General features: G+C 39.6%; 1 protein-coding gene across 5 annotated transcripts in view; it reads right to left on the bottom strand.

The window, feature by feature from the left end:
- Positions 1 to 9,498: 9,498 nt before the first annotated feature.
- The window catches only part of GSTCD (glutathione S-transferase C-terminal domain containing), a 149,973-nt gene continuing 135,996 nt past the window's right edge, over positions 9,499 to 23,475 (bottom strand). For 3 of the 5 annotated variants that reach the window (XM_086406907.1, XM_086406910.1, XM_086406911.1), the window contains 4 exons: positions 22,795 to 22,928; positions 20,853 to 20,883; positions 16,399 to 16,468; positions 9,499 to 12,288 (listed from right to left, as the gene is read on the bottom strand). In XM_086406907.1, the coding sequence (XP_086263033.1) occupies positions 12,152 to 12,288; positions 16,399 to 16,468; positions 20,853 to 20,883; positions 22,795 to 22,928 (372 nt within the window). In that variant the 3' untranslated portion in view covers positions 9,499 to 12,151. The remainder of the gene's footprint in view (positions 12,289 to 16,398; positions 16,469 to 20,852; positions 20,884 to 22,794; positions 22,929 to 23,475) is intronic. The other 2 variants (XR_015165787.1, XM_086406908.1) reach the window with 2 other exon arrangements.

The following is a 23,475-nucleotide window of genomic DNA, read 5'->3' as shown; positions in this document are numbered from 1 at the left end:
AATCAATGTTAAATTTTAGATGGGAAAGAGCAAAAGGGCAGGAAGAGCCAAGATTATTTTGAGGGAGAATAAGGCAGGGCTTCTTTCTGCCAGACATCAAGACTAAGAAAGCTGTGTGTAATTAAGAGAGTAATTAGCATTAATGATTCTGTTCAGATTGTTTCTGTAAAGCATCCAAAATTTATGGTCAAGGAGGAGGTGGAAATTGGGCTAGGTTTGGAAGCGAGCCTTAGAAATAATGAAAGACTTAGGACTCAAAGGGTAAAATTAGGAATCTTTAGTCTGATGATTCTAACAATACTGTACAAACAATGATAAACATGTTAAAAGTAATACTTTAGAGATATATCCAAATTTAAAGTAACGAAAGTTAGTTCATAGCTGATGTTCCTTTCCACTGACATAAACACCTGAGATGCCTTTTAAATGTAGTACCAAGAAATTTGGCCAAAATAGAATTTCTGTGAAGTGAGATATGGAAAATATAATAAAGATTTACTGAGAAAGGAGCTAAAATGTCTTGCTTTGGATGTCTTCAAAAATCAGACTGACTTTTAGTCTGTCAGGAAACGTTGGTGTTAAATTTACTAAAGGTGTTGAAAGTCATGTTTGGCTACGTCAACTGTTTCTAGTCATGAATTCTAGGTATAATGTGAAGATGCTCTCTTTTGTTGAGACTGAGGGGAAAATTGAATTGCACTAATTTATATACATTGTTTTATCTCTCCCCATGACCTTCTTTCACTTCCCCAAATACAGACACACACATGCTTTTCCAAAGTAACTGCTCTCATTCAGCAGCAAACATGTCTCCAGGTACTCAGTTGAAAATCTACTCAAGGAGTATCATTGTCATCCCTACATTGTGGAAGCTCTAAACTCAAAATATAATAAGGGAAGGACAGACACCATTTACCCAGGCATGTACTTATGTATTTTTAGTCTCATTAAATTCAAGGCAAACTGTGGGATGATTTATGAAGGATAAATAATAGGTTTGAAACAAAGAAGTCAGATGATTATTTAAAATTTGCAGTGAAAGTAAATTTGGCTATATAGAAGTCACCTTTGTTACTATTATATATAATCAACATCTAGTTGGTTATGTATATAAACCATGGTTTTAACTATCTATGGTAAATTTTTACCCCATACTGGATTTCTTTGCCTATCCAAGAAGTTCTAGCTAGCTTTTGTGTGAGTTACTCGCTCAGTCGTGTCTGACACTGTGATGTCATGGAGTATAGCCCACCAGGTTCCTCTGTCCTCAGAATTTTCCAGGCAAGAATACTGGAGTGGGTTGCCATTCCCTTCTCCAGGTTATCTTCCTGACCCAGGGATTGAACTGGGTCAACCACTTTGCAGGTGGATTATTTATCATCTAAGCCACCAGGGATGGAGAAGGCAACGGCACCCCACTCCAGTACTCTTGCCTGGAAAATCCCATGGACGGAGGAGCCTGGTAGGCTGCAGTCCATTCTAAGGGTCAGACACGACTGAGCGACTTCACTTTCACTTTTCACTTTCATGCATTGGAGAAGGAAATGGCAACCCACTCCAGTGTTCTTGCCTGGAGAATCCCAGGGATGGGGGAGCCTGGTGGGCTGCCGTCTATGGGGTCGCACAGAGTCGGACACGACTGAAGTGACTTAGCAGCAAGCCACCAGGGAAGCCCCTAGTTGGCTTACTTTCCCTAATTCTGAGAACTTTGCTGTTCTCAATAAAGTATGTGTTGCTTTCCAAACTTATACTGGGCTATCTATTATTCTCAGATAATTGAGCAAGCTATATTTTATGCAAAGGAGGAACCGTCATACAAGGAAAATAGTCTGTGGGACTCCCAGGCTGTGAATATTCTTCTCTTCTGACTGAAATGCAGGCAGATGGTGAGAACTGATCTGTGATTTGAGCCCAGTCATCAGACATGTGAAAAGTAAGCATCTCTTTTCTCATTGAAGCAGCCCTGGTGACACAGAAATACTATCTTCCTACAGACTGCATGGTCCCTGGTTTTATTTTTTTAATGGTCATTCAGTAACACTGATTTCACATCTATTTACTCATCACCTCATGTGAATCTTGCTCTAGGCTGGGACAGGTTTATAATGGTCAACATCCACTGACATTTATGAGAACCTTCTCTTCTCGCTCCCTGGTGGTCTAGTGGTTAGGATTCAGTGCTCTCACTGCCGTGGCCTGGGTTCGATTCCGGGTCAGGGAAACCTTTCTGAGGGGCTTCCCTGGTGGCTCAGATGGTAAAGAATCCGCCTGCAATGCAGGAAACCTGGGTCCAGTATTCTTGCCTGGAGAATTCCATGGACAGAGGAGCAAGATCACAAAGAATCAGACATGACTGAGCAACTAACACACTTTCTCTTCTCACTTTAGCTTAAGCATATTCACTTTTTCCTTTCCTCCTTAGGCAGGGAAAATAATTTACCAGTAACTTCTGCATAAAAACTATTCAGATGACATAAGCAATAACAGTCACTGCTTACTCTTCTTTAGAACTGGATTTGCTAAATGAGTTTTAAGAAAAAAAACAAAATAAAAACAACACTAAGCCCAAACAATAAGAAAAGTCCGCAGGCCTGATGCCTGGATATGTCTACAGATGGTAAAGGAAAACCTTATATGTATTTTTACGCCACGTGGAAGGTATTAAAATATATTATTCATTCTGTGAACATTTACTGAGTTCCTACTATGTGCCTGACATTGGACTAAGTACTGAAAGTGTAATGGTGGATAAAACAGACTGCTTGGAGCTTAAATTCTACGGAGAGACACATGATAAACATACACAAACGTATTCCATGGAGAAAGCGAGTAACCAGGAGAGGCCACTGTGGATTAGCTGGGCAGAGAGCTTCCTTCTAGAAAGTGACAGCAGCTAACACAGTATCTGACTCACATTATAGAAATGTTCAGGACACTGTAGATTAGTCATCCAGTAAATATTCTCCTCTGTTTGCTGCTGAATTTTGTTTTCTTGCTTAATTATAAACTGTTGTTGTTTAGGTCAGATTAACTAGATCTAAAAGCAAACAAACAAACACAAATGAACAAAACCTGGCTTCTTGAGACAACTATGAAAAAGAAGTCAGGAAAAGCAAATAATGATTCTTTTATCGTAAATATTGAAGAAAGATTTTAGTATTTGGCTAATTCTTTCTGGTAGAAGATTGAGTTCTGTTACATTTTTGCTTCCTTTCGATCAGTGATAATGTTATTTGGGGTCATGGATTCTTTAGAGAATCCAATTAAGAGTCTAATAAAGACTAGGAAAACACATGTCCATTTGAAACATGGGGTGCAATTTCAGGAGAGGTTCACACATTATCTGTCTCAGGTCACAAACCCTTTAAATTACTACCAAAGATAAAACTTACCTTGCTAGATGTCAAACCAAGTGTGATTCTGGTTGGTACTAGAATTCAAATGGAAAGAATAAAAATGAAGAAAGCCTAACACATACTTAATATTCTAAAGGCATCTGGAATAAATGGAAAAAGTTAGATTTTTATAATAGTATGGGGAAATGTAACTAATAACATGAAAAGAAATATTGAATTTCTACCTCAAACTACCCCCACAAAAGAAATTCTTGCTGAGTAAAAGTTTAAATGTAAAAACTAAGAATTAGAACATCAAAAATATAGGTATTTTTTTTTAATCACTGTGTGTGAAAAATCTTTCTAAGCAGAAATCACAAGAGTGACAATATATGAACAAATGTGTATTTTAAAATTTATAACTAAACAAAAACAGACACAACACCTTCCTCTGGAAAGGCCAACTTAAACTGCAATGTAATTAACAAAAGTCCTTAATCCATAAATAAACCTTTCAGTTCAGTTCAGTTCAGTCGCTCAGTCGTTCCCGACTCTTTGCGACCCCATGAACTGCAGCACGCCAGGCCTCCCTGTCCATCACCAACTCCCAGAGTTCACTCAAACTCATGTCCACCGAGTCAGTGATGCCATCCAGCCATCTCATTCGCTCTCGTCCCCTTCTCCTCCTGCCCCCAATCCCTCCCAGCATCAGAGTCTTTTCCAATGAGTCAACTCTTCACATGAAGTGGCCAAAGTACTGGAGTTTCAGCTTCAGCATCAGTCCTTCCAAAGAACACCCAGGACTGATCTCCTTTAGAATGGACTGGTTGGATCCCCTTGCAGTCCAAGGAACTCTCAAGAGTCTTCTCCAACACCACAGTTCAAAAGCACCAATTCAGTCCAACTCTCACATCCATACATGACCACAGGAAAAACCATAGCCTTGACTAGACAGACCTTTGTTGGCAAAGTAATGTCTCTGCTTTTTAATATATTATCTAGGTTGGTCATAACTTTCCTTCCAAGGAGTAAGTGTCTTTTAATTTCATGGCTGCAATTACATCTGCAGTGATTTTGGAGCCCCCAAAAATAAAGCCTGACACTGTTTCCACTGTTTCCCCATCTATTTCCCAGGAAGTGATGGGACCAGATGCCATGATCTTCATTTTCTGAATGTTGAGCTTTAAGCCAACTTTTTTACTCTCCACTTTCACTTTCATCAAGAGGCTCTTTAGCTTGTCTTCACTTTCTGCCATAAGGGTGGTGTCATCTGCATATCTGAGGTTACTGATATTTCTCCCAGCAATCTTGATTCCAGCTTGTGCTTCTTCCAGTCCAGCATTTCTCATGATGTACTCTGCATATAAGTTAAATAAGCAGGATGACAATATACAGCCTTGACATACTCCTTTTCCTATTTGGAACCAGTCTGTTGTACTGTTAATCAATTATACTCCAATAAAAATTAAAAAATAAAACTCATACTATATACTAACACATATATATGGAATTTAGAAAGATGGTATCAATAACCCTGTATGTGAGACAGCAAAAGAGACACAGATGTATAGAACAGTCTTTTGGACTCTGTGGGAGAGGGAGAGGGTGGGATGATTTGGGAGAATGGCATTGAAACATGTATAATATCATATAAGAAACGAATGGCCAGTCCAGGTTCGATGCAGGATACAGGATGCTTGGGGCTGGTGCACTGGGATGACCCAGAGGGATGGTACAGGGAGGGAGGAGGGAGGGGGGTTCAGGATGGGAAACACGTGTACACCCGTGGCAGATTCATGTTGATGTATGGAAAAACCAATACAATATTGTAAAGTAATTAGCCTCCAATTAAAACAAATAAATTTAAATTTAAAAAAACCTCATAAATAAATACATATATAAATATATACAAAGAATAAATCTTTACTAATCTTTATGTAAAAGATGAAGGTACTAGATAAAAAATAAGCCAGAAATATGTACACAATACTTGGTCTTAATGCAAGAGGTCAACATATGTGTTGATTAAATGAATAAGTTGATGAATAGGCAGAATTTAAATGGCCAGTAAACATATGAAGAGTATGCAATTATGTGAATAATGTCAAGAATGAATATCAAAAGAAAATAGGATTTTGACCATCAAATTGGCCAAGATTAAAACAAAATTCTGATAACACCTATGTTGGTTAAGGGTGGTGGTGGTGGTTTAATGGCTAAGTTGTGTCCGACTGTTTGTGACCCCATGGACCGTAGCCTGACAAGCTCCTCAGTCCATGGGACTTACCAGGCAGAAATATGGGAGCAGGTTGCCATTTCCTTCTCTAGGGGAACTTCTCCAAACCAGAGATTGAACCTGCTTGGAAGGTGGGTTCTTTACCACTGAGCTACAAGGGAAGCCCCAGTTAAGGGTACAGGGATATAATCTTACATTCCTAGGTGTGTAAACTCATACCTTACTGAAGGAATACCTGGCATTATATAGATCAAGCACTTTAACAAAGGAGGCAGAATTTGCAAATCTGAAACTCCTTTTAATAGAAATTTCTCCAACCTTTGGCAACCATAAAAACAACTCCTTTGAGTATTTCTTTCTCGAAAATTCCTTTCTGAAAGTAAGTATGAAAAGTCCAGGGACTTCCCTGGTCGTCCAGTGTTGAGAATCCACCTGTCAATGCAGGGGATACAGGTTTAATCCCTGGTCCAGGAAGATACCACAGGCCATGGAGCAACTAAGCCTGAATACTACAAGTACTGAGCCCATGGGCTGCAACTACTGAAGCCCTTGTGCCTAGAGTCCAAGCTCTGCAACAGGACAGCTACTACAATGAGAAGCCTACACACCACAACAAAGAGTAATTCGGGTTGCAGCCCGAATTTGCTGCAACCAGATTTAGACAATTTCTCAACTGGAAGATGCAATGGCCTTTTCTTTGTTTACTTCTTCCTTCCTTCCTTCTTTTCCTTTTCTTCTCTTTCTCCTTCAAATACATTGCTGACGGTACATTATTGTTTGAAATTACCTGCAACCTCCACCCCAAAGGGTTTATATATGTATCTCCCCACCTTAAACTCAGGAGGGGCTATGTAATTTGCATTAGTCAACAAACTGAGGGAAGGGAAGTACAAGAGACTTGAGCAGAATCTTTAGTAGGGGGCTGATAGTGGGCCATGTCTTTTCTTCTTTGCCACCAGACTAGCCATGTTCCTGGTAGAGGCTGCTTGGTCAGGCATGATAGTGTAGTCAGCGCTAACTTGGATGGATATGTAGTATAAGCAAAAAATACATCTTTCTTGTGTAGAACTTCAAAAGGTACAAGGATTTAGTTACCATAGGTTGTTTCAGCCAATCCTAAGAGGATTGTTGAGGAGCCTGAATTTGAATAGTATCTCTGCCAATTACTGGTTAAATTCAAACCTAGGTCTGTTCTTACTATGAAACATTGGTCTTAGTTCTGTAAGATGGGATTACTAATGGTGGCTACCTTTGAGGGTCATTATGAGGATTGAATGACTTTAAAAAGAGACTAAGGTATTTGTAAAGGGCTTAGAATAGTACCTAGCAAATACAGTATTGTTGTTTTTTAATTGCTAAGCTGTGTCTGATTCTTTTGTGACCCCATGAAGAGATAGCTCACCTAGCTCCTCTGTCCATGGGATTTCCCAGGAAAGAATGCTGGAGTGGGTTGCCATTTTCTTCTCCAAAATACAGTATTCAGTTCAGTTCAGTTCAGTCGCTCAGTCGTGTCTGACTCTTTGCGACCCCATGAATCACAGCACGCCAGGCCTCCCTGTCCATCACCAACTCCCGGAGTTCACTCAAACTCATGTCCATCGAGTCGGTGATGCCATCTAGCCATCTCATCCTCTGTCGTCCCCTTCTCCTCTTGCCCCCAATCCCTCCCAGCATCAGAGTCTTTTCCAATGAGTCAACTCTTCACATGAGGTGGCCAAAGTACTGGAGTTTCAGCTTTAGCATCATTCCTTCCAAAGAAATCCCAAGGCTGATCTCCTTCAGAATGGACTGGTTGGATCTCCTTGCAGTCCAAGGGACTCTCAAGAGTCTTCTCCAACACCACAGTTCAAAAGCATCAATTCTTTGGCACTCAGCTTTCTTCACAGTCCAACTCTCACATCCATACACGACCACTGGAAAAACCATAGCCTTGACTAGACGGACTTTTGTTGGCAAATAATGTCTCTGCTTTTCAATATGCTATCTAGGTTGGTCACAACTTTCCTTCCAAGGAGTAAGCGTCTTTTAATTTCATGGCTGCAGTCACCATCTGTAGTGATTTTGGAGCCCCCAAAAATGAAGTCTGACACTGTTTCCACTGTTTCCCCATCTATTTCCCATGAAGTGATGGGACCAGATGTCATGATCTTAGTTTTCTGAATGTTGAGCTTTAAGCCAACTCTTTCACTCTCCACTTTCACTTTCATCAAGAGGCTTTTGAGTTCCTCTTCACTTTCTGCTATAAGGGTGGTGTCATCTGCATATCTGAGGTTATTGATATTTCTCCCGGCAATCTTGATTCCAGCTTGTGCTTCTTCCAGTCCAGCGTTTCTCATGATGTACTCTGCATATAAGTTAAATAAGCAGGGTGACAATATACAGCTTTGATGTACTCCTTTTCCTATTTGGAACCAGTCTGTTGTTCCATGTTCAGTTCTAACTGTTGCTTCCTGACCTGCAATATAGATTTCTCAAGAGGCAGGTCAGGTGGTCTGGTATTCCCATCTCTTGAAGAATTTTCCACAGTTTATTGTGTTAAATAAATCTGTGTGTGTGTGTGTGTGTGCAGAACAAAGTCTAGGAAGGAATATAATACAGGATTAACAGTTACCTTAAAGTGTTTCCTCTTTTTGTTTACCACATCTTTTAGTTTCTGCCCAACACACATGTATTTCTGGTATAATTTCAAAAATCTATTCAAAAACTACTTTTTTTAAAAATTGTACCTAAAAAAATGTATGTTTTATTACGATTTCATTACTTCCACAGGACTGTATCTCTAATTGTGAAAATCAACAGGAAAATAGGTGTCACTATATGGAAGTTCTATTAATGCCAAATTTCTGGAACCATGGAGTAGGCAGCACTTGAAGCCAAAATCTTGAGAAGGAGGTGAAATAATTATCATCACATGCATTTCATTTTGCATGCATGGACTGAAAATACTGTTTTCTAATAGAACTGAAATTTGTCTCCTTAAATAAGATAAGGTTGTTTAGTCATTAATAATTATATCCCTGCTTCTCTGGGCCAGGCTCAAAAGTCAATAAACATTAAGCTCTGGCTTCTAATATTACCACCATGGCAGGAGATAAATTAGTGAGGAGTAGCATTATTTTTGATGGACGGAGGTAGGGGTGAGACCAGGTCACTTACTCAGATTGCTGTCACTGCAACAGCCTTCCTGTTGCCTGCATCCAACTCTTTTTATTTGCTCTGGCTGAGAAGAAATCCTGGCAAGAATTTACACAGAAAAATCATGATCCAAGGGCAATTGTTAATACCCATGTCTAGGACTGGCCTCAGCCATCCCAGCTGGAAAACCTCAAGGTGACAGCATCAAAACTATTGATATCAAATAGTAATAAACAAAGCATCTACACTGAAAATTACAAAATACTGCTGGGAGTTATTAAAGAAGATCAAAATGCATGGAAAGGCACGTTATATTCATGGATTGTAAGATTCAATATTGTTAATATGTTCATTTTCCCTAAATTGATCTAAAGATTCTAGGCAACACCAAAAATCTCAGCAGGCCTTTTGCTTTTAAAATAAACTGATAAGCCAATTAAAAATTTACATGGAAAAACAATGGATTTAGAACAGACAAAATAATCTGGAAAGTAAAAAAAATTGGAAGACAAGCTATCTAATGTCAAGACTTACTATAAAGCTCCAGTAATCGAACAGATTAATGGAACAGACTAGAGAATTTAGAAACAGATGCATACATATACATCAGCTGATTTTCAACTGAAGTGCCAAGTAAAGTCAATAAGGAAAGGTTTTTAAACAAATGCCACTGAAACAACTGTATGTTCCTCAAAGCCTACCTGTGTAAGTGAATATTGATTTGAGATGAATCACAGACCTAAATATAAAAAGCTGGAACCATAAAGTTTCTATAAGAAAACACAGGAATAATTTTTATAATCTTAGGATAAGTAAAGATTTATTAGAGAGGACACAGAAAATATTAACTATAAAAGGAAAATACAGATAAATTAGGCTTATTAAAAATTGAAACATTCATTATGAAAATGAGTAAGTAAGCCACAGACTGGGAAAAATAGTCTCAATATATGACAAAAAGACTCAAATTCAGAATACATGATAATTAAAAAACCCCAAATTACCTGTTTAAAAAAATGAGCAAAAGACTTGAGGAGACTCTTTAGAAATGATACTTCACATGCCAGTTATCAGAGAAATGAAAATTAAAACCACGATGAGATATCATTTCACATCCACTAGAGCAGAGAAAGCAATGGCACCCCACTCCAGTACTCTTGCCTGGAAAATCCCATGGATGGAGGAGCCTGGTAGGCTGCAGTCCATGGGGTCGCTAAGAGTCGGACACGACAGAGAGACTTCACTTTCACTTTTTTACTTTCATGCATTGGAGAAGGAAATGGCAACCCACTCCAGTGTTCTTGCCTGGAGAATCCCAGGGATGGGGGAGCCTGGTTGGCTGCCGTCTATGGGGTCACACAGAGTCGGACACAACTGAAGCGACTTAGCAGCAGCAGCAGCAGAGTGGTAAAAATTTAAAAAACTGACAACATCAAAAGTTGGTGAGGATGTGGAGAACTACAGCCTTTATACATTGCTGGTGGGAACATATTTAAAATGGTACAACCACTTTGGAAAATTGTTTGGCAATTGACATTCACTTCCTCAGCAACCCAGCAATTCTACTATGGGGTATTTATCCAAGAGAGAGGAAAATATATGTCTACATAAAGGCTTGTAGAAGCATGTTCATAGACCTTATTCATAACATCCTCAAAGTGAAAACAATCCATATAAATACAAATAGGAGAATGCATAAACACATTCTGATACATTTATACAATGAAATAACACTTAGGAATAAAAAGAAAGCATTGATACACACAACAAAGTGGATATTTCTCAAAAAATACCATGTTGAGCAAAAGAAGCCAGACACAAAAGACAGTATACTAAATGATTTCATTTACATGAAGGACAAACATAGGCAAAACAAATGTAGGATGATAGAAATCAGAGAGTGGTTGCCTTTGGGGTGGGGGAAATCGGACAGAAAGCAGATGAGAGAATTTTTGGGCTGATAGAAATCCATTATATCTTATTTCTGGTGGTGGTTGCACAAACTGTATTAACTATACTTAAGTAAGAATACTTAAAATCTGTTATTTTATTGTCTGTAATTATACCTCAATTTAAAAAAAGACATTCTAGGATAAAAGAGCATGGTATGTTTACAGGTGCAAATGACTAAGATACTTAGGGCTGATGGTTGCTTCTTTTATTTAATTTTAGCCTAGAAAGCAAGAGTTCAAACCCCTGTCCCTGTGATAAATTATTCCTGTGTTTTAATCCACAGTAATGAAATAGTTATTTATTAAAGCCCTTTCTTATCATGATATGTGTCATATAGGGGACAGGGGTTGAAAACATCAAAATCGATGAAATAAATTTTATCTCAAGTGGAATACTCAGGACATGTAAAAAAAATAATCAGCAGCATGTGAGAAAGGACATGGCAGCTGGTTTTAAAAACTCTGGCTGGTGGAATAAGAACAATTTGAGTGGGGAGAATTACTCAAATAAGCCTCTGTACTCTATTACTTCTACCTCCAAGTTATACTCAGTAAGTTTTACCCCCCCCAAAAAAATTAATAAAAAATGATTGGTATCTGAAAAACAAATCCTGGGACCACACATTACATTACGATATAAAGAACTTCATTCATGAACCTTTCTTTTGAATCATGATTTACTTCTACAGGCAAGGCACTGTGTCTCCTGCAACTCATCTTTATATCCTTAGAAGAACCTAGGCCAGCATCTTGAAATTAATGGATCTGCAATAATTATTTATTGACTTGAATTAATAAATCAATGTACTGACTAATTAGTTAGAATTTAAGTCCCAATTACATGTTCTTGTAATGGGAAATTTACCAAAATTATTTTATAATATCTTCATGTAAATTGTTTGAACCAGCAATGATCTCATTTGGTAATTTATGAGAAGTATATTTAAAAGGAGTACATGAAATGATATAGAAGTCCAACTCACCCCAGCTTAAAAATACAAGCATACTGTAACTATCTGCCTGGGTTTTTGAAAAAAATTATTTAAAAAGTACAATTGCTAAAAATATAAAAAACAAATAAACCCACCGAGTCAAGTTTTGGTCTCCATTTGAATCTCTAAATGATTATAAGAGTGTGAGTACACTATTTTGCACTGAATACCACACTGGCAAGATCAGAAAAGCTGTGAGATGAGAAGGAAATTGTTATTCCAGTGATGGAACCTCCTCTCCTGAGTATCACTCTGCCAGCAGCTGAGACTTCAGAGGATTCTCACTATGAAAATCAGCAGTCCTTTAATCACACATTACAAGAGCATTTGTGATGCTTCGCAGGCAGCCCTCTTCTAAGACTTTCCTGCTGGGTTCTTTCCTGAGCACAATAGGATCAAGATGGCTACTGCTGTTTCCTAGTTATGCTAAGACTCTCCTGAATGCCACCGGGCTTTTATCACGGAGAGGGATGGCAAAACATCAAATGTGAATATCTTGCTCTAAATGGGGACTCCCACGATCATGTTATTTTTGGGAGAGCAGCTCTCTGGCTCCATGGATATCACTTGAACAGAGAAGCCATGTTCTTCTGCAGCTCTTGCTCGATCCAGGTCCACCAGGCACATGCACTGTTTTCCTGAAATATGTAAAAATGGTATCATGAGATGCCCTTCAGCTAACAGTGCAGAGTCAGTCTGTTTAAGGGGCTCTACACAATGACAAAATCTATTATGTACAATGATGTTTGCCCCCACATCCTGTTTGGTCTCTTTCAATTTAATTCTTGATCAGTATGGAGAGAAGACAATAACAAATATAAGACAATTTCACAGATTTATTGCTGCTAGTAATTTAAACAACATTAATCTTTTAAGATGTATTTATAAATAAATCTCAAATAAAAAAACTACAAATTCCCCACTTTGGTAAAAATCCATGTTAAGACCTTTTCTCTTCACCCTCTATGAAAAGACATTATCTGCCATATTGTAGAAAAAGAAAAATCTGTCTTTAAGAATGTCCAAAATAACATCCAGACAAAGGGACACTTCAAAGACATATTATATTTTGCAGTTGGTGTTTTCAGAATACAATGAAGAAATGAGAAATAGAATATATTTGAGAAAATTCTCAATTGTGTGTTGATTATTTCAGGTGGATGTGTAATGCTGAGTGTAATATTATCTTAATTTAATGGAGTGCCCACACCCCTATGAAACAGTGGTATTCAATTTTCTTTCTAATCTTGGAAAACAAAAAAGGAAACCTGACTGTCAAGTAAAGCAGTTATTTTGTGTCCTTTGGCAAATGCAAACTTCTATTTCAAAGTAGCTAGGGGAAAAAAAAACACAACGGACTGATTTGAGGTTGAATACATTCAAAGCTAAGGTTTGCTTTTATACTTTCCATTTCTTTAAATTCAATATATAAACTTTTCATCATCTTGGAAAAAAAGGTTATTGACTATGCGGAACTTCACTCCATTTTTTCCTCAACAATTATAATAAGGCCTATGCATCATTTTAAAATGATTTGTTTGAATGACCGTAGAAATTGCTAAGCTAAAACAGCCTTAGAAGTGAAGGCATAACTGAAATAGAAAAGTTCTTCTGTGGAAGACATGAATCCGCCCAGAAAAACAGAGGAAGGTGAAATTGTTAGGGGAAGCACACTGATTGAAACCGCCCGCCCTGGCCAGGCACCATAGTAACCATTTGCATGAGTTATTTTATGACGGGAGATCCTGGTAAGGAATACGGAACTAATAAGCCACCACCACCCGGAAGAGTTCGGGAAAGGTCGAAAGGAGACACCGCGTGTGTCCGTCCACTTCCCAGAATCCCTCTTGCTAGCATCCATCTTGGCTGAGTGATGCGTGCGCCACCAGGAAAGACTCTGAATTAGAATGATTGGCCAAAGACAACCCGGAAACTAATCCCATCACCAAAAAACCGGAGACTGCGAGCCACGTGGCAGAGCAGTTCTCCTGGGTTCCCTTACCCTGCTGCTCTCCACCCGGGTGCTGTTTCCCAATAGGATCTCTTGCTTTGTCAGCACATGTGTCTCCTCGGACAATTCATTTCCGAGTGCTAGACAAGAGCCCAGTTTCGGGCCCTGGAAGGGGTCCCCCTTCCTGCAACAAAATCAGTAGCTAAGAAACTGACAACGAAAGATTCAAAATATTTTGTATATTTCTCTTAAAAGGCCCCATGCCATAAAGGATGGACTGTGATGGAAATGTTATAAAAAGAGATGTCTAGAATTCCATTTAGGCTAAATGGCCCCTTCATCAACAGCTGCATGGCTGTCAATTCTTTTTTTTCCTTAAAATATTGTTCCTCCTTTAAGACATCTGTAAATGTGTCCCCCTCCACCCCACCTACCCTTCAATTTAAAATGAAACATTCTCTGTCAGAAAGGGATGCTCTGCATTCCTTCAGTACCCACCCTAGGTTTACACTGCAGCTCATTTACCCTTGGCTTTGATCCCAGTCTGGATAATTTTTCCTTTTGCATTACATGGAAGAGTCTCTTGTTTTCACATGTTGAAGAAGTGTCTTCACAACTGAAATTCAGATGTTGGTAGTCTACCTTTTAGGGTCTGGGGAGCTTCCTCAAATGTTTACGGAACAAAACTATGGCTTGTGCCAAGAAGAGATGTAGAATTGATGGAGTCAGTGACTTTGAACCTGACTTTCCCTGCCTTCATGCCAGCAATCTTGCCAAAGGCTCTTCCTCAACTCTAGCAATTTCCCTTCCAGCCACTCCCTTCTCATTTGATGCCTAAAACATCAACAGGTACACCCCCACCCACCACACCAATTATTCTTTGATTGAGTCTAGTGGAGTTGTAGCAAATGTAACTTGATATATATGTATAAATGGTATCTCTCTATATATATATATATACACATATATATGTGTGTGTGTGTGTGTGTATATATATATATATATATGGAGAGGGCAATGGCACCCCACTCCAGTACTCTGGCCTGGAAAATCCCATGGATGGAGAAGCCTGGTGGGCTGCAGTCCATGGGGTCGCCAAGAGTAGGACACGACTGAGCGACTTCACTTTCACTTTTCACTTTCATGCATTGGAGAAGGAAATGGCAACCCACTCCAGTGTTCTTGCCTGGAGAGTCCCAGGGGTGGGGGAGCCTGGTGGGCTGCCGTCTATGGGGTCGCACAGAGTCGGACACAACTGAAGTGACTTAGCAGATATATATATATATATATATTTGACTGCATTTAAATATGCATTCAGCTACTCAAAATGTGAGGATGGGAAAAAGAGGAAGAAGGAAAAATAATCAAAGAGGGAGATTACAAGCTTCTTCTGTATGTTCACACCCTAGAGTGTGAGACAAAGAATGAAATCTCTTGTCCCTTCAGACTCAGGTCTCAAATGCCTCTCCAACCATGATGATACAGCTATGCTGACTTGGACTTTAGAGTTTACAGATAACTATTTCACGTACAATGTGGTCTCTGAATGCAAGCTAATTACTACACCCAGCGCTGGGCCAAAGAATCAGCAATCCGTTTTCTGCTCCATCATGACAGCCTTCAATGGGCGGCCTTTTGAATCATTTTTAAGATTAGTTTTGACTCCATTCAATCATGTTAAGCCCTAATTTTGGAACCTAACCTTCCAGTAATGTCACTCTGTCACTGATGGTCACTGCAGAAATGGAGCTTTACGTCTAGAATCAAATAAATTGGGTTTACAGTGTGGCTTCACCATCTACCAGTCCTGGGCAAGATTTTGCCCCATTCTCCTACCTGTAAAATGTGAAAAAACAGCACATATTCCACATGTATTTTTATAAGAATTTACTGAGATAGTGGGTGGAGGACATTTAGCTAAGCTAAAATGTGCAATAGCTATTAGCTGCTGCTGCTGCTGCTGCTGCGTCACTTCAGTCGTGTCCGACTCTGCGCGACCCCATAGACGGCAGCCCACCAGGCTCCCCCGTCCCTGGGATTCTCTAGACAAGAACACTGGAGTGGGTTGCCATTTTCTTCTCCAATGCATGAAAGTGAAAAGGGAAAGTGAAGTCGCTCAGTCGTGTCCGACTCCTAGCGACCCCATGGACTGCAGCCTACAAGGCTCCTCCATCCATGGGATTTTCCAGGCAAGAGGACTGGAGTGGGGTGCCATTACCTTCTCCTGTTAGCTGCTATTATCTTTCTAAACATGATTTCTCTTTCTAAAGCAAAGTCTTGGATAAATTCATTACTTAAACTTGAAATACTATTTTTCTTCCAAGTTAGGTAATGTTTAATATTATAAATGTCAAATAAATTGGTCTATGATTAATATTATACGAGTATATATTTTCTGTGAAAGAAAACATTATCATCCTTGTTTATACATTTTGTAATACATCAATTTTGGTATGCATAGTTGATTTTTCCATCTTTAGTATTTTCTTCTATGGCTTTTGAGAGATTCTTCAGTTTGTTTGTAACAGTAAGAAAAATATTTAACATAAATCTACTCAACATATGAACACTGAAAATACATTTGGAAGTATTAATGTTAACAAAAAATGGGATAAAATATTCTTATAGTTAGAGCTCTTTTCAAGATGGATTTTTTTTTCTGGGAAAAACAACTTGAGTGTCTCACTGATAAATGGACCATGCAGTGGCTTCCCACTTTCCCGTATAGCATTGGTTCATTCATTCCTAGGCATCGTGGACATAATCTATGCAACAGCTGCTCTGGGAAAACCCATACCTATGAGCCTTCGCTGGGGTGGAAGCTGGACAGCTGTCTGGTCTGCAAATCTGCATAGAATCATGTGTTCCTGAAAGAAAAAGCAATAGAATGTGGCTTTTAAAAAAATCTTCTTTAAAGTTAAAAAAAAAATTCACTTATTTTTCTGGAACTCTACATCGCTTAATTAAATAAAGTGCTGCACAGATCGCATTTTCAGAAAACAGCACTCAATAATTTTTCTCCCTTTAAGTAGAGTGGTCTTCAGATGTAGTTCTTAAGAACAGATGCATGGAAGGTCCTCAGGGCTCTTTAACCTGCTGCTTTTAGCCAAAATATGGTTACAATTTGTGGTTATAGTGTGTTAAACTCAAAGACCTAAAAGTCACTTATATTTCCCTTTTAATAAAATTTGAGTCTCAGGAACATGGCTCCAGGAAGACATTCTAAGTGGCTTTTCCTCCACTACAAGAAGGAAAGGAAGTACTCGAGAAGATCATGGCTATGGCCTCTGCAGTTCTCCCACGTCCCGGCACAGTGCTGTACCCTTCTGTCCAGTCAGTCCCTTCAGAGGAAAGGAGGCTGGCTCACCCTCCTCTCACTCACTCCAGAGGCTGCAGGAAGTGCATCTATTTAGATGCACATAGATGTGCTTAGCACCTCCCAGGCGGCACTAGTGGTAAAGAACCCGCCTGCCAACGCGGAAGACATGAGATGCTGGTTTGATCCCTGGAGGAGGATAGATCCCCTGGAGGAAGGCGTGGCAACCCACTCAGGCACGCAGATGCACTGTAGATAGACTGTAAAGGGGACTGGAAAGAACGGAAGGGACATTATTGCTTCTGCTTCACAATTTTAGGAAAGATTACCTTACTGAAGAACAAGGCTTTAAAGGGACAGAGAGGGGAAGGGTCTGCCCTGCACTCTTAAATCTGCAACTACACAAAGGTGAGTGATTAGGAGCTAAGATAACTGCAGTGTTCCCATGACAACTGTTCATTCCGAGCAGCTGTGGTTTCCAAGTGTGTAAATGATCTTACCTGACAGTTTAGCAAACTCGCTACACTCAGATCCATCATTTGTCTCCTTGGGTTTTTGGACATTCAATTTGAGGACTCATTTTTTTCTAAAGGGTTATTCTGATTAACCTATTAAATACGTTTTTGTGAGATGCTGTTTCTTTTTGAAGGGTTACTTTTGTCTCAACTTTTACACATTAAAAAACAAAAACACTTTAATGCTCACTATAAAATTTAGTGGTAATGGGTGGTGGTTTAGTCGCTAAGTCGTGTCTGACTCTTGTGACCCCATGGAGTGTAACCCATCAGGCTTCTCTGTCCATGGGATTTTCCAGGCAAGAATACTGGAGTGGGTTGCCATTTCCTTCTACAGGGGATCTTCCCGACCCAGGAATTGAACCCGGGTCTCCTGCATTGCAGGCAGATTCTTTACCAACTGAACCATGAGGGAAGCCCGATACTAATAAAATGATTCAAATGAATAACTTTTATTAAGGTCCTGCGAACTGGCATAAACAAAGGGGAAGAAGAAAAGCTTATAACTCTATAATTGGAAGAAAAGTCAATGCAAAGCCTGCCCTTTGTCCACATGTTTATAAATTAAGATTCACTTTAAGTAAAGATGATGTTGCAACAATCAGAACCTCATATGAGGTTCGCTTCCCTTGTCCTGATAAGTCTCACCATATTTTATTGGAATTACCTGTGTATGTGTTCTTCCCAGTAGAAGTAAAATTCTGAAAGGGGAAGGCATATAGGAGGTACTCAGTAAGGGTTTGCTGGTTAAATTGGACTGTGGAGAAAAACACTTCCAAAGTGACTCTCAAGATAATAGGGCACTAAGTCCATTTGGTTCTGCCTGCCACCCACCTGCCATGGTTAAGAAATACTGAGATATCATCTTGCAGCAGCATGCAAGAGGTTTAAAACTTCATAGTACATTCACACTTAAAAGATACTCAAAGGGCAGGTGGGGTGGCCAAGCAGATTTGGGGTGTGGGAGGAAGAGGAAATAAACAGAACTGGGGTACCAGGGAGTTTTATGTTCTCTGAAGTGCCTGGGTGCCCTGTGCCTTCTGACTCCAGAAATGTTAGATTTCTTTTCCCAGACAATGAGGCTGTGGCACCCTAGGTTTTTCACTTAGCATCCTAGAGGAGGGATTCAAGCAAGGCTCTAGTGTTTGTTCTTTGTTTATTTTTCAGTTCATTTTTTATTTTAAGGCCTTTGGCAAAAAAGATGAGGTGTTTTAAATATTATGAAAATAAAGTCCCTGAGGTCCTGATGTTTCCCAAAAAAACTATAGTTCTCTAGAATATGAAGATTTTAAACCCAGTAAGCAAAGATGAAATAATTCTGGTTCTGGATGAATGCGTGAACACTCAAGTTCCGTACTTGGACGGGTGGGGGTGGGAGAGCTGGGGAAGGGGGAGAGGTGAAGGCAGGCAGGAGACAGAACTAGAGACGGGTGTTTAAGAGTTGCAAAGTAGAGGTGAGGGAGACATAGAGGCCAACGTGGAAGAAATGAGCATTTTTAGGTTACTTTATCTCACAGTTTCTCTGTTGGAAGGGGAAGAAGGTAAAATTCCTAGAAAGCAGGGGCTGGTATATAAAATGAGACTGAGATTGCATATTTTTAGTGAGTCTGTGCAAGAAGTGGAATTAACCAAACTAAGAATACAGACTAATTTATTAGCTTTTAATGGGATTATTTGTATATTTCTCTCAAAATCACCATTTCTTAGATTGTATTACATCAACATCACTGATCAATTAATTAGTTCATAGTGATGGTCAGAAAGCTGCAAACTGTTTTGCTCAGACTGGTGACTCAAAACTGTGCAATGTTCTGACTCTTGCTGGAAGACAGTTCTCTGTGGGTCTCTTGTGTTTCTTTACATCTTATGAGAAGAGGCACTGTCTTTGTTCCAGACCAGGAACTGGCAAACTATGTCTGGCCCATTGGCCAAACTCAGTCTATGAACTGTTTTTGTATGGCTTGCAAATTAAGAAGGGTTTTCACACTTTCAAAGAGTTGTATACCAGTAACAACAATGACAAGGAGGATGTAGAATATGTGGGAGATTTGCAAGTGCCCAGCAAAGCCTAAAGTATTTACTACCTTTTACAGAAAAAAATGTGCCTCTGCTCCAGATAATCCTTTCAAAGTGAACAGTCCTGGAAACTATACAGACTTGGAAATTGCCCTCTCTCCCTCTGCAGAAAAGGGGAGGCATGCTTACTTAAACATTACATCTTAAAACATTCGGGTTTCCTAGCTCAGGTTTCCTCCTTATAATGCAATTCACTGTACATGTAGGTGTCACCTGGCCCTTTCTGTGCCGCCCTGTGGGAACGGAGGCTCAGGGAGTCACTGTGAAACTGATGACAGTCCAGCTACTCCTACTGCTCTGAGCAATACTGCCCTTTGCCTCTGACTCAGGGGTTTCCTATCTTCTGCTAGCATCCATGAAAACTGTGCCAGGCCAATTTGTTAGCCTGTGAGTAGGGTCAACTCTCAGACTTTTTGCAAATCTTGTCAGCTACTTGAAGATTAATCTTGACTGGCCAAAAAGAAAAAAAAAATCTGTGTTAGATGCTCATGAGTGATTCAAGTGTAAGTAGATTATATACTCCATTAGAAATTTGAGATAGAAAATATAAAGAAGGGATAAAAAGTATATGAGCAAAACATCTAGATCTTTTAAAAGTTTCCTGGTATGATAGTGTTCAGTTTAGTTCAGTTCAGTCGCTCAGTCGTGTCCAACTCTTTGCGACCCCATGTATGATAGTGTGTACGACCCAGCAATCCCACTGCTGGGCTGACACACTGAGGAAACCAGAATCGAAAGAGACACGTGTATCCCAGTGTTCATCGCAGTACTGTTTACAATAGCCAGGACATGGAAGCAACCTAGATGTCCATCAGCAGACCAATGGATAAGAAAGCTGTGGTACATATACACAATGGAATATTACTCAGCTATTAAAAAGAATGCGTTTGAATCAGTTCTAATAAGGTGGATGAAACTGGAGCCTATTACACAGAATGAAGTAAGTCAGAAAGAAAAAACACCAATATAGTATATTAATGTATATATATGGAATTTAGGAAGATGGTAATGATGACCCTTTATGCGAGACAACAAAAGAGACACAGATGTAAAGAACAGACTTTTGGACTCTGTGGGAGAAGGCGAGGGTGGGATGATTTGAGAGAATAGCATTGAAACATATATATTATTATATGTGAAATAGATTGCCAGTCCAGGTTCAATGCATGAGACAGGGTGCTCAGGGCTGGTGCACTGGGATCACCCTGAGGGATGGGCTGGGGAGGGAGGTGGGAGGGAGGATCAGGATGGGGAACACATGTACACCCATGGCTGAGTCATGTGAATGTATGGCAAATACACAATACTGTAATTAGCCTCCAATTAAAAAAAAAAAAAAGTTACCTTGTATGATAATGTTTTCTTGAATAGTTCACTGAAATAGAAAAGAAAAATGAATTACTTAAATACCAAAGATTAAAGAGTGGAAATAGTCTTGGAGAAATTAAACTATAAACAAAAATATGTATTTTATCTGAAGGGTATCATGCTATCCTGAACTAAAAACAACGCCAGTTTGAAGTATCTTCATAAAATGACAAAAGCACATATCTGTATGTGATTCATTTGAAAGAATTTCTTTCAAAGATTGTTTAGAGTATTAGAGAAGCACAATCACTATTTTCTCTTCCTTGCATGGGTGCACACAGATTCAGGCATGTTAAAAATGTAGGTTTTATTGTTATTCAGCATAGGGGCTGTCCCGAGTTGTCTGGTACCTGGCCCTAAGGTGATTAGGGCAAGGGGACAGTGGGGCCTGGGAGTAGTTCCCCTAATGACAAAGCGGGCAAGTGTCAGTAAGTCCACAGAGAAGTGGAAAAGTTGACAGACACTAAACTGAGACATTAAAATCAGTTAAGTGAGATTGTAGACTGAACAACTCAAAGGAACATATTTAATCTATCCTATATTTAACAGGATATTTAATATCCTATATCAACATTCAGAAAATGAAGATCATGGCATCCGGTCCCACCACTTCATGGGAAATAGATGGGGGAACAGTGGAAACAGTGTCAGACTTTATTTTTCTGGGCTCCAAAATCACTACAGATGGTGACTGCAGCCATGAAATTAAAAGACGCTTACTCCTTGGAAGGAAAGTTATGACCAACCTAGATAGCATATTCAAAAGCAGAGACATTACTTTGCCAACAAAGGTCTGTCTAGTCAAGACTATGGTTTTTCCAGTAGTCATGTATGGATGTGAGAGTTGGACTATGAAGAAAGCTGAGTGCCAAAGAATTGATGCTTTTGAACTGTGGTGTTGGAGAAGACTCTTGAGAGTCCCTTGGACTGCAAGGAGATCCAACCAGTCCATTCTAAAGGAGATCAGCCCTGGGATTTCTTTGGAAGGAATGATGCTAAAGCTGAAACTCCAGTACTTTGGCCACCTCATGTGAAGAGTTGACTCATTGGAAAAGACTCTGATGCTGGGAGGGATTGGGGGCAGGAGGAGAAGGGGACGACAGAGGATGAGATGGCTGGATGGCATCACAGACTCGATGGACGTGAGTCTGACTGAACTCCGGGAGTTGGTGATGGACAGGGAGGCCTGGCGTGCTGCAGTTCATGGGGTCGCAAAGAGTCGGATGTAACTGAGCGTGTGCGCAGGTTGACTTAAAGTGACGACAATGCAAATGTCTCCCTTTTCTGTGTGAGGTAAGGAGGACAGTAAATATGGCCATTGAGCTTGCAGGTTAATCATCACTAGCCTCGGGAAGCATTTAAACTATTGCTGTAGTTAGCAACAGTTCGTGTTTACCGAGTACTTACTCTGTGCCACTTCTAAGTGATTTACGTGTATATCATTCAATTCTCATAAAAACCCTGAGGTAGATATTATTATAATCTCCCTTTTGTAGATGAGGAAATGTAGGCAAAAAGAGTGAATTTAAGTGAATTGCCTGAGGTGGGACAATGTACAAAAGAAGGAGGAGCCAATATCAGCAGCGGGACAGAAAACTTTCAGCACTTGACCACTGCCCTCTATTGCCTCTCATGGGTGATGATTTTCTCCGAGTACAGAGGAGTGCTGGCTGTCAGTCAGATCTGCTCTTTCTCGACAGATGTGTTCTAAACTTTGGCAAGAGCTGGATCCAGGAGTAGATATGGAGGGGCAGACATGGAGGAGAGCCTCTCTTCCTTATGCAGCTTATAAACAATGCTTGCCATTGTGGAAAAAGGAAATGAGCTGGAGCCTGAGATCTCATTGCAACTTTATATCAAAAGAGTTTTGTGTATTAACACCCATATTGATACCTTGTGGCAGAACACAAGATTTCACCTTTTGGGAAAATTGACCTTGGAGGTGTTCTGAATGAAACCGTAACAGCAAGGGCACGTGACAAAGGAGGCCCGTGTTTTGAGGCAGTGTTCGATCACCATGTCTGTCGCTACTCCACACGCGTGCAACGCCACCTGGAAAGTAAGACCAGACCTCAGCACTACGTTCTTTTTAACTAACAGTGCTACTTTGTGCCATTAGAAAAAAAACAACAAAACTGTAAGGATTGTTCCTGAAGAGGTTTCCAGTTACCAGAAAGTTATTTCAGAGTAGTTTAAATAGTTCTCATTTGGACATGCCAAAGGACTAATTAGGTATTTGTATTAATTAAGAAAATTAAGCAAGAGGTTTAAAGATTACAAATGGAACATTTATAACGGAGCATAAGATTCATCCAATGGAAAAGCTGATGTCATGTTAAACATGGAAGATTCAATATGTATGCAAGTCTAAACTAATGCTCTTACTGATTGAAACTTTAATTCAGCTGTGGCATCCTGGCAAGAACTCTACTTGGAAATCAGAATTTCTAGTTCAGAACTCTAAATGGCTTGGTGATCCTGGGCTGCTTGAAATTTAAAATCTTTGGGCTTCAGTTTCCTCCACCACAAACTATGGTTAATAATACCGACACATCACAATGCTGTTGCAACACTAAACAGAAGTGTATTTGAAAACACT

Source organism: Bos grunniens, chromosome 6 (assembly GCF_055505025.1).
Source record: "Bos grunniens cultivar Pamir isolate PY7600 chromosome 6, Bosgru_T2T1.0, whole genome shotgun sequence".
Taxonomy (NCBI): domain Eukaryota; kingdom Metazoa; phylum Chordata; class Mammalia; order Artiodactyla; family Bovidae; genus Bos; species Bos grunniens.
This window is presented reverse-complemented; position numbering and strand designations above follow the sequence as displayed.